This window comes from Bos indicus x Bos taurus, chromosome 9, assembly GCF_003369695.1.
Source record: "Bos indicus x Bos taurus breed Angus x Brahman F1 hybrid chromosome 9, Bos_hybrid_MaternalHap_v2.0, whole genome shotgun sequence".
NCBI classification, from domain to species: domain Eukaryota; kingdom Metazoa; phylum Chordata; class Mammalia; order Artiodactyla; family Bovidae; genus Bos; species Bos indicus x Bos taurus.
In genome coordinates, this window is record NC_040084.1 from 9,705,513 (window position 1) to 9,720,863 (window position 15,351).

Sequence of the window (15,351 nt, forward strand, 5' to 3'; positions counted from 1 at the left end):
TGGACTTCATGGAAATCAAACTAGTCAATCCTAAAGGAAATCAGTCCTTAATATTCATTAGAAGGACTGATGCTGAAGCTGAAACTCCAATACTTTGGCCATCTGATGCGAAGAGCCTACTCATTAGAAAATGCCCTGATGCTGGGAAAGATTGAAGGCAGGAGGAGAAGGGGACGACAGAGGATGAGATGGTTGGATGGCATCACCAACTCAATGGACATGAGTTTGAGCAGGCTCTGGGAGATGGTGATGGACAGGAAGGCCTGGTGTGCTGCAGTGCATGGGGTCACAAAGAGTGGGACACGACTGAGTGACTGAACAACAATGTAGGTTACTAACACTCCAGAGTAAATCACACTTTTTTTTTTAAGTGCATAACATGAAATCTCCTCTAGTAACAAACTTTTCAGTGTTCAGTAAGTGTTTCTAATTGTATACACATTGTTGCATGACTGAAACTGTAAGTTGAGCATGGTGAAACGTAAACTCTTCATCTCCCCCAAATCCCAGCCCCTTTCAACCACTCTGCTTTCTGCTTCCATGAGTGACTGTTTGAGAGCCCTTGTGTAAGTAGAATCATGGCAGTATTTGTCTGACCTGTTGTATGCACTTAGCATAAGTCCTCATCATTCATCTGTGTGGTAGCATATGACAGGATTTCCTTTATTTTTTAAGGCTGAAAATATTCCGTCTTATATCTCACTTTCTTTATACATTCAACTGTTGATGGTCATTTCAATTGTTTCCACCTCTTGAGTACTGTGAACAATGCTTCAGTGAACATAAGAATGCAGATATTTATGTCTTCAAATCTTTTGTATAAATACCCAGAAGTAGGATTGCTAGACCATATGGTGGTTCTATTTTTAACTTTTTGAGGAACCTCCATACTGCTTCCACAATAGCTATACATACCATTTTACATTCCCACCAGCAATGCATACAAGTTCCCATTTCTCCACAAGTGCTGACTGTGGACCTTGCCTTCATGAAATTTCTGCTCCTTCCTCTTGAAAATTTCTTCTTTTCCATCTTAATTTGACAAACTTTTAATTTTTTTTATTTTTTTGCTTTTTTAAATTATTTATTACATCAAAGCCAAATATACATATTTTTAGGTTTATCATATTCATGCCTGGGATCTTCTTTTTTTTTTTTTTAATTTTATTTTATTTTTAAACTTTACATGCCACCAAAGCCTTTCCTGATTCCACTGACCAAGTTCATCCTCATCTTATGAGATGTCATGGCTCTCTGCTTCTCTGTAAAACTTAGTGGAAATGCAATTTACAGAATGAGGTGAGAGCAGAGAGAGTGGTTTTTTGGTTTGATCTACTTAGCTTAGAACAATGCATGACATAGAGTACCTTTACAATAAGCATTTAAAATTTTATTGTGAAATGTTCAGACATTTTTGAAGCTAATATAAAACATTATTTTATTAAGTGATAAAAAAACACCCAGGTGCCTAACCCTTCATTTAAGAAATGGAATATTACTAGTACCATAAAGGCATCCTGAACACCTCTCCTGACTTTTGTGTTAATCATTCTTTTTTTTGTTTGTTTATACTTTATTGACCTACGAGTGTCTGCCATGGACAGGTCTGGTTGAGTTTGGAATAACTGAGTAATAGCACAAGCCTGGTGTAAGGGACACTGCTATTTGAAGAAGCATCCATGAGAAAGCCAAGTAGTCCCTGGTTGTGGTGTGCTTCTGCATACTGAGGGGCTTCAGGATACCTCTAGGGGAGTTAGTAGGCAAGGTCAGGAGTGAGTTGTATGAAACACAGAGCTCACACATCCAGGGCTTCCTCTAAGGTTATGGTGTGATGGAGCACTGGATGTACAATGTATGAGACAGGCTGGTGTGCATCTACCCTTACTACTCAGTTTTCCTTCCTGCAACTCTTAGACTTGAGTAAGGCAAAGCAGAAAGCCACTGTGAGATGTAAAGACTGCCTTTGTATGATCTAGGCTCCCATAGGGCGGAAATGTCCTGAGTATATCTTCAAACACAGCTAGTGCTGAAAGGAATCTGGCCAAGCTTTTAATTTGTCCTTAGGTTATTTAAAAAAAAAAAAAAAGGCACCATGGCAGCAGAAGTCTTTAGGATGGTAGACCTCAACATAGCTGTCTATTCTGAGCACACTGATCCTATCTTGATGCATCACCTCTATCTAAGACAAAGGACGTCTTTGGAAGCGTCCTCACCCTCTTCCTGCCATTCCCTCGGCCTCCCTTGTGCGTTGGTCTTCTTCCCTTCCACCTGTTTTTTTCTCCTGGTTTTCTGTCTCATTTTGGTGGAGCCTGTTCTCCAACATCTTGTTGGGAAAAGTGGCATACTTTTCTTTCAGACATAAAGAAAAAATTTTAATCTCTGAAATGTCTTTATTCTACTCTTAACATGTGTTTAGCTGAGCATGGAATTCTAGGTTGGAAAGGAATTCTCTTTGCTTCAGAATTTTGGGAATGTTGGCCCCTTGTCTTTTGGGGTTGCAGCTTGGCTGTTGAGAGCCCCGAAGCTCTAGTTGCTGGTCAAGGAATGTGATCCTTACCCCTGTCAAGAATCCTGTGGGACTCTCTCTCTGTTTCTGTGGCCCTAGCGCACATGATGATGCCCCTGTGGTCTCTCAGGCTCACTGGGCCTTTTCTTCCAGAAGCACATGGACTTCAGTTCGGAGAAATGTTCTGTTTGTTATTTTCTCCCACCTGTTTTCTGTGTTCTTTCTTTATAAAACTTCTGTCCTTTAGATGGTTGATCACCTTCACTGGTTCTCATAGTTTTTAGTATTTTTCCTCTTACTTTTTTTCCATTTCTGTGTTTTTGTTGTACTTAATAGGTTTTTTAATTCAACTTTAACCCCTTTTTTGAGCTTTTTGGCTTTCTCTTTCTCCCTTTTTCTTTCTCTGTCCCTCCTCACTTCCCGGTTTTTCCTTGCTCCCCCTTGCCCCATCTTTTCTTTTAAAATTCAAATCCTCTTTTGTTTTGTTACTGTTCCTTTGTGTAGCAACATTTTCCTTATTAAAAATTTATTGTATTGAAATATAGTTGATTTCAATCTTGTGTTAGTTTTTACTGTACAGCAAGTGATATATATATACAGGTACATATATGTGTACTTATATGCATTCTTTCTCATATTCTTTTCCATTATGGTTTGTCACAGGATAGTGAATATAGTTCCCTGTGCTGTGCAGTAGGACCTGGTTGTTTATGCATCCTATATACAGTAGTTTGCATCTGCTATCCCCAGCCTCCCAATACATCCCTCTCTCGCCCCCAGTTATAGCAGCATTTTCTTATTTCATGAATGCAATGTCTTTTCTCTGAGAACAACACTGATAGATTTTTAAAAATTTCTCTCTACAAGTTGCTTTTCTCTCTGCTTTGGTTTCTAACTTGTGTGTTAGAAGCCTTCTTCAGATGTCTGATTGTCCTCAGGTGTCTGCAGGAGGAGACAAGGAAGCTGATTAGACGTTTGGTAAAGCATACCTGGGACTTGTGTCTTTGAGCTTCATAGTGGGTGATGTTGGTGAGCCGATTGCTAAGGAATCTGTGGAGTCAGCATCTATAGATCTTATCTAATAAAATAAATTTACATAATACATCTATTATAGATATACCAACTTGTCAGATTCCCCATATCAAGAGTTGTGGAAAATCAGATTTTACCTTGTAAGTTGTTGAAAGTAATTCTCCATGGTTTCCCAGTTTTTGTACATCTTGTGAGCAGAGACACTGAAAGGCTTTTGTTCCAAATCATCTTTTTAAAGATGTTGCTATAGTAAAGAGCTTTGGGAGGTGTAAGTAGTGGCTCAGACAGTAAAGAATTTGCCTGCAATTCAGGAGACCTGGGGTTTGATCCCTGGGTCAGGAAGATCCCCTGGAGAAGGGAATGGCTACCTACTCCACTATTCTTGCCTGGCATGAATAAAAGAGGCCAGCAGGCAACAGTCCATAGAGTCACAAAGAGTCAGACATGACTGAGCAACGGACACACACATACACACTGACAAAGATAAGGTCTGGCTCCAGTTCAAAGTTTACACAGGTTTTTCTTCATTTCAGTTCAGTTCAGCTGCTCAGTTGTGTCCGACTCTGTGACCCCATGAATCACAGCACACCAGGCCTCCCTGTCCATCACCAACTCCCGGAGTTCATTCAAACTCACGTCCATCGAGTCAGTGATGCCATCCAGCCATCTCATCCTCTGTCGTCCCCTTCTCCTCCTGCCCCCAATCCCTCCCAGCATCAGAGTCTTTTCCAATGAGTCAACTCTTCGCATGAGGTGGCCAAAGTATTGGAGTTTCAGCCTTAGCATCAGTCCTTCCGATGAACACCCAGGGCTGATCTCCTTTAGGATGGACTGGTTGGCTCTCCTTGCAGTCCAAGAGACTCTGAAGAGTCTTCTCCAACACCACAGTTCAAAAGCATCAATTCTTCGGCACTCAGCTTTGTTCACAGTCCAACTCTCACATCCATACATGACTACTGGAAAAACCATAACCTTGACTAAACAGACCTTTGTTGGCAAAGTAATGTCTCTGCTTTTGAATATGCTATCTAGGTTGGTCATAACTTTCCTTCCAAGGAGTAAGCGTCTTTTAATTTCATGGCTGCAATCACCATCTGCATGATTTTAGGTTTTTCTTATAGCCCCTTAAAAAAGATTGAGGTTTCCTAAGCTTAGAGTTCCTCAACTGTGACCAGAACCTCACTGCATGAATAGTATTGACCTGTGTCACATCCATGTTCCTGGGGAGAGAACAAGGGGAACTGACGTGAACTTGAAACTCAGGCTATTGCTGTGTATCTCTGGCCCAGGAATCCCGTGTCTCCTGCCAGCACCGTGATACTGTGGCCAGCTAGCTTATTGGTTTGCAAGTAGGGTTAGATCTTAGACTCACCACAGTTCCTCAGATACCAGAGAAGGCTAGCCTGTTTCCTTCCTAGAAAGGAAGAATCTAACTGCCAGCCTTATGGGAACCCGAGGAGGAAGAGCTCTGCGAACTTCTGCATCCAGGGTCAGGATCTCTCTGCTCATACCTTGGTGCTTTCTGCTTTGCCATTCAGAGGGCTCTGTTTCACCCTCTCCAGGGAACAAGCTTCCAGACTTCTCAGGTGAAGGGAGCCCATAGCAGAGAGAGAATGTGGGAGTGCGTTCCGTTCCTTCCTGAGAGGTCAGCTTCTCTGTTAAGTGTTGCCTGGCTGCTCTGTTTAAAACTGCTGCCTTTCTCACCTGCTTTCCTCTCTTTACCTTTCTGTGCAGCACTTTACTGCCTTCAAACACACTGTGTCATTTTTCTTATTTACTATTTTTATTCTCTGTCTCCCTTCCCATTAGGATGTGAGCTCCAAAAGGTCAGAGGTTCTTATCTCTTTAATTTTACTGTTTATCTCTAACACCTAGAAAGTATTATGTGATGACTAATGGATTATAATAATAGCTGTTGTAATAGGTATTCAGTAAATACTTGTTGACTGGATGAGTGAATAAATGAATGGGACTGTGCTGCCTTTTGCCCTTGGCTCCTGATTTGAGAATAAAATGTAAAAAGTTTATTATGTAAATCATTGGTACATCTTTTTGAAAGCTTTAAATATTGATGTTAATTGAGACAGAGGTGACCCTCACAGAAGGTTACTTACTATCATTCCAAAGCAGTTTAGGATAATTTATTCTCTGTACAGTTTCTTATCCTGTACTTTAGAATCCCATTCAGGGCATTCCTAACAGTGGGATGTTTCAGTTCAAGCACTTCTGTCACTCTCACTCAGTAGTGCTGGATGTGCATAGTTTGTTGGCAGAGCTAGTGGGATTTACTGAAGATCGGATGTAGGCGTAAGAGATTAGTAATGGTCGAATTAGGGCTAATAAGTGGCAGAGCCTGAATTTCAACCACAGTCTGTCCTTAACCATGAGGCTATGCTTCTTGGATAAGAAAAAAACAGCAAAAAAAAAAAGACTAAAAGGGCATGGCCCATGAGGTAGGAGCAAAACCAGGAAAGTGGGACATCCAGGATGCCTTCAGGAAGGAGAGAGTGTGTCACTGATCAGAGGCGGACTATAAGTCAACCAAGATGAGCTCTAAGAACGGAGCATTCCTTTTAGCAAAGTGGAGGTCATTCTTTGGTCTTGATAAGAGCAGTTACTTGGTCAAAGTCTAGTTAAGTGTGGATGAATTATCGCTGTGTAAGAATTTACCCCCAAACTTAGTTTAAAACAACAAGCATTATCTCACAGTTTCTTTGGATCTGGAATCCGGAAGTTGCTCAGCAGCTTACGTCTGGCTCAGGGTCTCAAGAGGTTGCAGTCTGTTACCTCTGCTGTGTCCACACAGATCCTCCTGGGACTTTGTGGGAAGTGGACACAAGGATGTGAAAGCCACACAGTGAAACTCAGGGTGGGGGCATCTTGAAGACCAGCTGTCATGAAATGGGTTAAAGAGAGAAAGGGGGGAGATGAAGCAGGGATGTTAAATGCAGAGAATTCTTTGAGGCGTTTGCCAGAAAGGGGATCAGAGAAATGGGGAGCTTGTCCAGGGGGTGTCCGTGGGTAGATGCCCTAGTGGAGCTTATATCTTCTTATGAAATAAGAACCAAACTTCTTGGTTGAGACTGAGGGAGAGGAGGAAATGTATGAAATAGTCATCTGGGAAAGTGGAGAGAGAATGATTCTGAAAATGTAGTGTGACTACTCAGCAGCACTAAGGAAGGGGTGCCGATGACACTGGACCATGGAGTTTAAGTAAAAGTTGGGGAGGGAAGTGAGGACTTGAGAAGAAGCAGAGGGCTGAGAAGAGTAGGATTCGCAGACTCTCCTCTTTAGAGGGGGGTCAAAGGATTGCTCAGAGAAGGCAATGGCACCCCATTCCAGTACTCTTGCCTGGAAAATCCCATGGATGGAGGAGCCTGGAAGGCTGCAGTTCATGGGGTCGCTGAGGGTCGGACACGACTGAGCAACTTCACTTTCACTTTTCACTTTCATGCATTGGAGAAGGAAATGGCAACCCTCTCCAGTGTTCTTGCCTGGAGAATCCCAGGGACAGGGGAGCCTGGTGGGCTGCTGTCTGTGGCGTTGCACAGAGTCGGACATGACTGAAGCAACTTAGCAGCAGCAGCAAAGGATTGCTGAAGTGCTGGTCTTAGATAGAATGAACTGGAAAGAAAGGCCGGGGCATGAGAGAAGGTGTTGATTGAAATGTAAGTTACCAAAGGATTGCAGTCATTGGTCATGTAAAGCTTTAGGGGACCAGACTAGGAGCAGGAGCTAGGAGGGCTACAAGGCAAGAAACCTGAGGGAGGGGAGGGAATGAATTGGGGTGATTTATCACCCACATTGATGCCTGGAGTTGTTTGGTATGAAGTAATGGCAACTCAGTCCAGAATTCTTGCCTGAAAAGCCCCATGGACAGAGGAGCTGGAGGGCTACAGTCCATGTGGTTGCAAGAGTCAGACACGACTGAGTGACTAAGCACGCATGCACACACAACCTTGCCTTGAGTGCTAGAGCCTTCAAGCATAAGGGCTTCCAGGAGTCTGCAGGTGGTGCTGCCTGACTCCATGCCATTCGGAGGTGGTGGAGGTGGCCATAGGAGGCACGGAGCCTGTCTACAAGCACCCATGGGCACACAGGAGCTGTGGGCACATGGGAGGGGATCATGGAGGAGGAAGAAGCCCTGCTCCGGAGCTGAAGCCATTCTGGTGCTTTCTGCGGTGGCAGATTCTACCTCTGCATTATCTGAGTGCTTTAAGTTTTTCTTTCCATTGAGGAAAGTTTCTTCCTCTTTTCACCTCTGCCCCTTTATAGAAGTTGAGTTTGTGATCTACTCGATTTCCTTTATATATGTGTGAAGGGAAAAGTTGTAAGTACGAGACAAAGCACTTCTCTCCTGAACTGTGCTCCACCATCCCCAAGCACTTCAGTGTGTATGTCCTCCAGACAAGAGAATTGTCCTGTATAACCCAATGAAAGCATCAGATTATAAAACTGACATTGGTACTTCCTTGCCAGCGTAAACTCAGACCCATTGAAGTTTGTGACCTCTCCCCATAAAGGCCTTTGCAGCAAATGATCCAGTTCAGAATCGTGCCCTGTAACAGGTGCTGTGCCTCGTGGGTCTCTTTCGTTCTGGAAGAGTTCCTCCGTCTGTCCTTGACTGTCAAGACCATAATGTTCTTGAAGACTGTAGTCCCGATAGTTTGTAGAAAGTCCTTCAGTTTTCATTGTTCTGTGATTCCCTTGTGGTCTTTGATAGGACTGTCTCAGGAGTGATGCTGTGCTCATCTCACTGTATCTAATTAGGTGGCACATGCCCTCAGTGTGTCCCATTCATGTGATGTTAACAGATCATTTGATTCTCTGTCACTTCTCCACTATAAAGTCACTCTTTTTCCCTTCAGACTTCTGGGCTTTTATTTATTTGTATCTGTGGATTTGTGAATTTCTCTTATTATCCAGTGCATGTTAATCCATTTCTCTCATAATTTATTTTGATGTTCAGTTGATCCCAGATCCAACCAGGATAGCCCCTTCAAGCTGGCTTCCTGTTCTTTTGATGTGTCCCCTCATTTTTCTAGCACTTACTTTCTGATGTGAAATGATGGGCCAGGCTTGTCTTGTCCTGTGTGTGCCCAACTCTGGAGTCAGCCATTTCTCCAAAGCCCTGGTTCCTCTTAATGAGACTAGTGTTAGGAGCCAGTACTGGGGTTGTGTTCTCAGCCCCTTTGAGTGGACAGAGCTGGTGAGGATCTGTATACACACACATGTATTTATCATACGTGGACACGTTTACACCTGTTTTTCTTTAGGCATATAGAAAACCTTGTATTTGCATCAGTGTTTCTAATTCTCATCTAGTGCTGCAGGACTCACTCTGTAGTTGGGTCTCCTTTCCGTTTGTGTCCCTCCTTTGCCTGGAGGTTTCAGTGAGGAAGCTGGCTGTCACTGTCCTTGAGGCCCTTGGTTCCCTGTCAGTCTCTTCCATAAGCAGGCTGCTGTGCCGTGCCCGCTCCCTCGTGGACGCGTCTGCGCGCCTCTGGGGCTTCAGCCCCTCACGCAGCTCCTGTCCCGTGACCCTCCTCACCCCACCTGAGCCTTTCTGTCCTCCTGCAGGCAGTCTCCTCTCCTCTCTCTGGCTGTGTTGGAGTGCATCAGGCTGCCGCTGCCCACACCCACCTTCACACTCAGGTGGAAATTTCATCCTTTTGCAGCTGCTCTGCCAGGGTGCCCCTCTGCCAGGACCCCCTCCCCTGCAAGCCGTAGGTGCCCTCTCGTGCAGTTGCCCCCTCATCTTGCATGAGTGCCCAGCACCCTGCTCTGCCTGGACCGCCATTCCCTCCTACAGAGGTGCCGACATGACCCCATGGGGGCACCCTCCTTGCTCCAGGTGGACTCTGGTGTCACACTCTGAGTTCTCTGCCTGCAGAGGTGCCCACTGACCAACTCTAGCTTCTATAACTGCTTTTTCCATGTTACTTCTGAAGGATATTTCCCTGGAGAAGGAAATGGCAAGCCACTCCAGTGTTCTTGCTTGGAGAATCCCATGGACAGAGGGGCCTGGAGGGCTACAGTCTATGGGATTGCAAAAGTCGGACACGACTTAACAACTAAACCACCACCACCACCACCATTTCTGGAGGATAGAGTAATAAGACAGTAAGTAGGCTGTTGGGATGAGCTGAAACCAGCAGCCTGGAGGCGGACTACCCTTTCCAGTGTGCAGTTTTCCTTAAGATGCTCTCATCTCAGACACCAGCTATGACAGGAGGATCCACAGGCTACCCTCACTTCTGATCATGTGGCTGCAAGTTGGGAGTCCTGATCTCCCCTCAGGTTCAATGATTCACTAGTAACTCACACAACTCTACTTGTTATTAAAATTCTGTTACAGCAAAGAGATACAAAGCAGAGCCATCCAGGAGAACAGACGCATTCAGCCAGGTCTGGAGGGCCCCAGATCTGTGAAGCTCCCATTGTTCTCTCCCCAGGGAGTCAGGAATACATTTCCCACCCAGGAAGCCTGTGTGTTAACACAGAGACAAGGGGCCATGGCTCAGTGTCTCGCATTTGTTGGTGTTGCGTTACGTGGGCACGACTGATCGGCTCAGCAGCCACATGACTTGGTCTCCAGCCCTCTTTCCTCCTGGACGTTGGGCGTACAGCATGAGGCTGAAAACCCCAACTTTGCAGTCGCATAGTTGTCTTACGGGTGTGGCCAGTCCCCATTCTCAGTCACCTCCTCATCGTATACTCTCTGGGCTACCATGAATAACAGACACTTCTGTCACTGAGAAATTCTGGATTTAGAGGCTAGCTCTCAGGAATTAGGGAGAAAAGCCAACCAAATTCTTTATTCCCAGGGCTTAGAAGTTACTTCCTAGCAACCAGGACAAAAGCCAACCAGATTCCTCTGGCATATGAATGAATTGTTCACTCTTAAATTCCACCTTGAGGTTTCTCATTTACCTTCTCAGATTCAAATTAGTTGTACAAGAGTTCTGTAATGGTTATAATGTTCTTCTCTATTCATTTTTATCATAGTAATTAATAAACTTTCAGAAATGTTCCAATACTGCTATATAAAATAATGGTGTTGGAGTTGTATAATCTAACATATAGTATTTTGAAATAACCACAAGTTTTAAAATTATACTGTATTTTGCCTTTTACCTGTCAATTGCATATCTTGTCTATTTTAGGTATGACTTTAGCCTTTCCAGCTTCAGTTCATGATTCTCTGATTTGCAGTAAAACATTTCAAATTCTATATAAAAATGAGGAGGTTGTTTTAAATGATGTCATGATCTTCAAAGTTAAAATGTTGTTGGATGAAAAAAAGGTAAACATTTCTTCATATATATTTAGATAAATATTTTCATAAAGCCTCAAGGCATATTTCTAACTTTCTATAAAATATTCAAAAGGCATCTCATAGTCTGATTTCTCTTCAGATTGAAGAAACCCTTGAGGAAATGAATTTTCTGTTATCCCTGGATCTACACTTCACAGATGGAGATTATTCGTGAGTAGGCTAATCGAACAGTTAAAAATCTGTAGTCATGTGTGACTGTTATCTATCCCTATTAAAGTCCCATTTTCTTCCTGGAACCCAGCCTACCCTCTTTTTATTTATTTTGAACTTCTCCCCCTTGGGAGAGTCTCATGGGAATGGTTAGTCCTGGTTTTTTGTGCTCATGCTGGTTCCAGGAGCTGCAGGTAGCAAAGCCAGATGAACTGAAGAAACATGAAACAGCTTCTGAGACTCTTGGACATTGCACTGTTGACACAGCACCACTGCCTTGTGGCCTTTAAACCTGCCTTAGCTCTGTTCCACTGTGTCACTGGCTACTCTTTCTTGGTGGCATGAGTGATGCCCTCTTCAGGCGGGGCCTTCTTGATCTTCAGAGAGTTACCGAGATTTGTGACTCTTAGACCTGACAGCTGTTTCCAGAGTCCATGAGGAAGATTTAGGACCGGCTACCCTGGTTCAGGAAGATCCCCTAAGAGGGAAACGGCAGCCCACTCCAGCATTCTTGCCTGGGCAATCCCATGGACATAAGAGCCTTGCGGGCTACAGTCCATGAGTCACACACGACTTAGTGACTAAAACAACCCTAAACTTGTCCACACATCTGGACAAGTAGTCACACATTTTAGGGACAAGCTGTGCTTGTATCCATTTAAAACAAGAAACAGAGATCCATTTTACTATTCTACTTTTGTAGAAATACTTCTTGAAAATTGTATACAAATTCAGGCTACTTGTGGCATAAATGTCTAGGCAGCCACAGTACTGAGAGGTCTGATGTGAGATGCCCTCTTTACCACTGCAGAGGAATAAGTCTTTACATGGTAGCTGCTGCTTCTCTGAAATACTTGTTTATTGCAGAGAAGTCCTTGAGGGAATTCTTTCATAAACCAAGTCAGGATTCTATAAGCTGAAATGAGTACATAGTTCATAGCTGTAGGTACATATTGGTTAAAAATACGTATATATTTGGAAGTAATTTTCATGGCATTGTTTCAGTTTTTGTATGTATAAATCTAATGACTAAATATCGATGATAAAGTATATACTAATTACTTGCTTATTTTTGAGCAACATTTAATAACAAAATTTTGTACCATAAAAACAGTCTTAAATACCTTTTGGGATTTATCATAATAGGATTTGACCTACATGATACTGCAGCTTTACTATAAACAGTATTCCCTACTGGAGTAAAATTTTAGGATGAGAGTATTTCCTTAAGTATCAAAAAAAGACTCATTTTGTAGGCACAGTAGTGAAAAACAGTCCATTAACATGGAAATTGTAAGTACAGATAGAAAACTGTAAGTAAGATCTGGTTATTTCTTTATTGTTAGATTTCATATTGCTGTCTAATGCAAATGTGATGCTTTAAAAATTGTTCTCATTTTGTTTTTAAAAAATAGTTAAGTAATTAAATATTTTGATAGTTTAAATTACTCTACAAAACGTTGGCCTTCACTAAATTTCTGTACTAACACGCAAACGGGTTGCTTTTCATAGGGCAGATGATCTGAATGCATTGCAGCTAATAAGCAGCCGCACACTGAAGCTGCACTTCAGCCTCCAGAGAGGCCTCCATCACCACGTTAACGTCATGTTTGATTATTTCCACCTTTCTGTTGTGTCTGTTACAGTCCATGCGTCACTGGTTGCGCTACACCAGCCACTGATAAGGTAAATGTAACCAGCTCCCTGATCCTTATTAATATAGTGTCTTTTATTTTTATAAATGAAAGCATATGCTTTGGTGAAGATAAATGAAATAGGAATTTCTAAAGTCACGCTTATTTAATACTTTCGTTTTTATACTAAAGTGTTAGTAAAATTTAAGAGCATAGGAATATTAAATTGATGACTTTTTTATTGAAAAAATATGGAGCAATCTTTGTCAAACTGACCAGGAAAAATAATACGATCTGGAAGCAACCATATAGCATTGTTTAGTATAGCATTTATGTAATGCTAGACTATAATTATTCATTCTCTGGGAAAGTATATTCATCTTTTCATAGCTTTTTTTGTCTTTTCTCTGAATGGACTTAGTTGTATCTTCTTAAATCTGTACTATACAATAGTTCTTGTTTTCTAAGTTATTAACCAATTTTATGGATCTTTACTAAATAAATCTTTTGAAACTATATCATATTAGCCTAAAGGTATATAATATTCTGGATTATAATGAATGCATTGGGATAATTGTTTTTTCTGCTCACTTCCATGGGGGAGATGAATTGTCTTTCATTAATGTGAGGATACAGTTCAAACTCTTTAGTTCTCAAAATAACATCATCCTTATTGGAGGGGCAACAGAAATGACACTTTTAAATCAGTAACTTATGTGAAAAGATTCCAAATTGACTTCATTTATGAACTACTTTATAATTGCTGGCATAAATCTTTTTGCAGCAACTGATATTAGGAATGATGCTCAAGGGTTAGGATGCTAAACTGACTTATCAGAAAACTAAGTAGGTGATTTTTGGAATTACCCTGAGAATTTATAGAAAACCAAGACACTAACAAATTTTCCCCCTAGTAACACCCTGTTGCGTATCTTTAAGTTGCTGTAAAAATTGTGAGCATGTCTTCCCCTGTGTTGTCCTGTGATGTCTTTAGAGCATGGGGCCAGGAAGAGTCTGTTTCTCCTGATGACCTACTTTTGCCTTCCTTATTCTGTAGTAAGATCTGTAACTAGTTATTGTGCGAGTTTTGTCTTTCCTGTTAGACCTTTGAGAGCTTGTTCTCAGTTGCTATAACTTTGTAAACAGGAAAGTGTTCCTATTATTATACATAATTTTATTAGAAACATCTTCAAAACAATTTTAGATGTTGATTAAATAAATTAATATTTAATAGCATGATAACTCAGTGAAACTTCTTTGATAGGAAAGTATATTTTTTGATATATAGCTTTTGAATAAGTAGTATATCTGGTATGAATTACATATTAGGTTTTGAAATTAAGTTTTTATCTGTTTATACAATACATTCCTGTAGTCTTCTGAATTTCTTATTTTTGTAATTTCAGTAAAAATCCTGAACTATACTATTCCAACCATTACTTTTTCTTTATAACAAAGAAATACATTCATGGCTTAGTTTCTTTTCTGAAAAAAATGTAGGAACTGTTCGTTGAGATTCACTCGGGTTATTAGTGCTGCTTTTTAGTCCCTGGTTACATAGAACTCATCCTGGTAACATCAGTTTGTGCTTCCTCTTGCAACACAGCTGTTTTTGCCACAGGCTAGTAGGGGATAGAGACAGCTCGCGTCCTAGAGACCTTTTGCTGGAAGGAGAAGACACTTTTGGCTCAGAATCAGAAGCCAAGAGGATTAGCTGTTGGCTCTGGTTAGTGATGGGAGAGGAGACTGGGACGCCCGTAACAGCTGAGGTTGCTCCTCTCTCCGTTGTTGCCTGGGTTCTGAAGTCCCCTCTCTTGCTGCTGGAGCTGTACCCTAGAGGGAGCAGTGCCTTTCCTGGGCTTCTTGGCCTGTAAACTAGATGGTTGGGTCGGGAAGGAAAGCAAGGAAAGGGGAAGAAGGCTGTCTGCTGGTGGCATGCGGTAGAGGGTCCTGTTACCGGTAACATTCCTCACTGTGTTTCTCTGAAGACAAGTTTTTCCCTGAAGTTCTGTTATGGCTGGACTTTTTAATCCTCTAAAATAAATGAAAAAAAATTTATAATATTACCTTTTAAACATTATTTTTACATGAAACAATTTCTATGATCAACCCAACTATAGATATAAATCAATTATTTTAAGTAACTGGGATTAGGATTTCTTTCTTTGCTTGTTTTTTGCATAACTTTTTTCTTATACTTGATTTTTTTTTTAAGTACAGCTTCTTTGATTCAATCTTGAGAAACTCAGTTCTGTCATAGCAGGTGGAATTTACCATTGCGTTGCTACACCCTCTTGGCTAGGATTTAGAGATTTCATTGTTGCAAAGCAAATTGACTTTGCACATGAAGACTGCCCTCTGCTTTTGGTACATTTGATTCACTTTCCTGCCTTATCCCTTTTGCCAAACTGCCAGACAGTCAAATGCTTTGGCCTTCTTATAATTAGCTAGTACTTAATCTTCGAAAAAAAAAATTGTCCATGATTTTTAAACATTCAAGCAGAATATGCTTCTTATTCTATAGAATTTGTGATATATTAAATGTAATGTTAATACTAACAGCAGTGGTTCATAGCCTATGTGATTGAGGTAGTGCCTTGAAGCACTTACTTAGGGTATCTTAAAGTTTATAGACTTTTAGTGAAGAGAAAGGAAATACCTTGTTTTTGAAGGAGAGAGAGAACAAGTAG

General features: G+C 41.6%; 1 protein-coding gene across 5 annotated transcripts in view; it reads left to right on the forward strand.

Annotated features, from left to right (window-relative positions):
• The window catches only part of FAM135A (family with sequence similarity 135 member A), a 157,270-nt gene that overhangs the window by 67,694 nt on the left and 74,225 nt on the right, over nt 1–15,351 (forward strand). For all 5 annotated transcript variants that reach the window (XM_027550860.1, XM_027550863.1, XM_027550862.1 and 2 more), the window contains exons 5-7: nt 10,705–10,844; nt 10,957–11,027; nt 12,540–12,713. In XM_027550860.1, the coding sequence (XP_027406661.1) occupies nt 10,705–10,844; nt 10,957–11,027; nt 12,540–12,713 (385 nt within the window). The remainder of the gene's footprint in view (nt 1–10,704; nt 10,845–10,956; nt 11,028–12,539; nt 12,714–15,351) is intronic.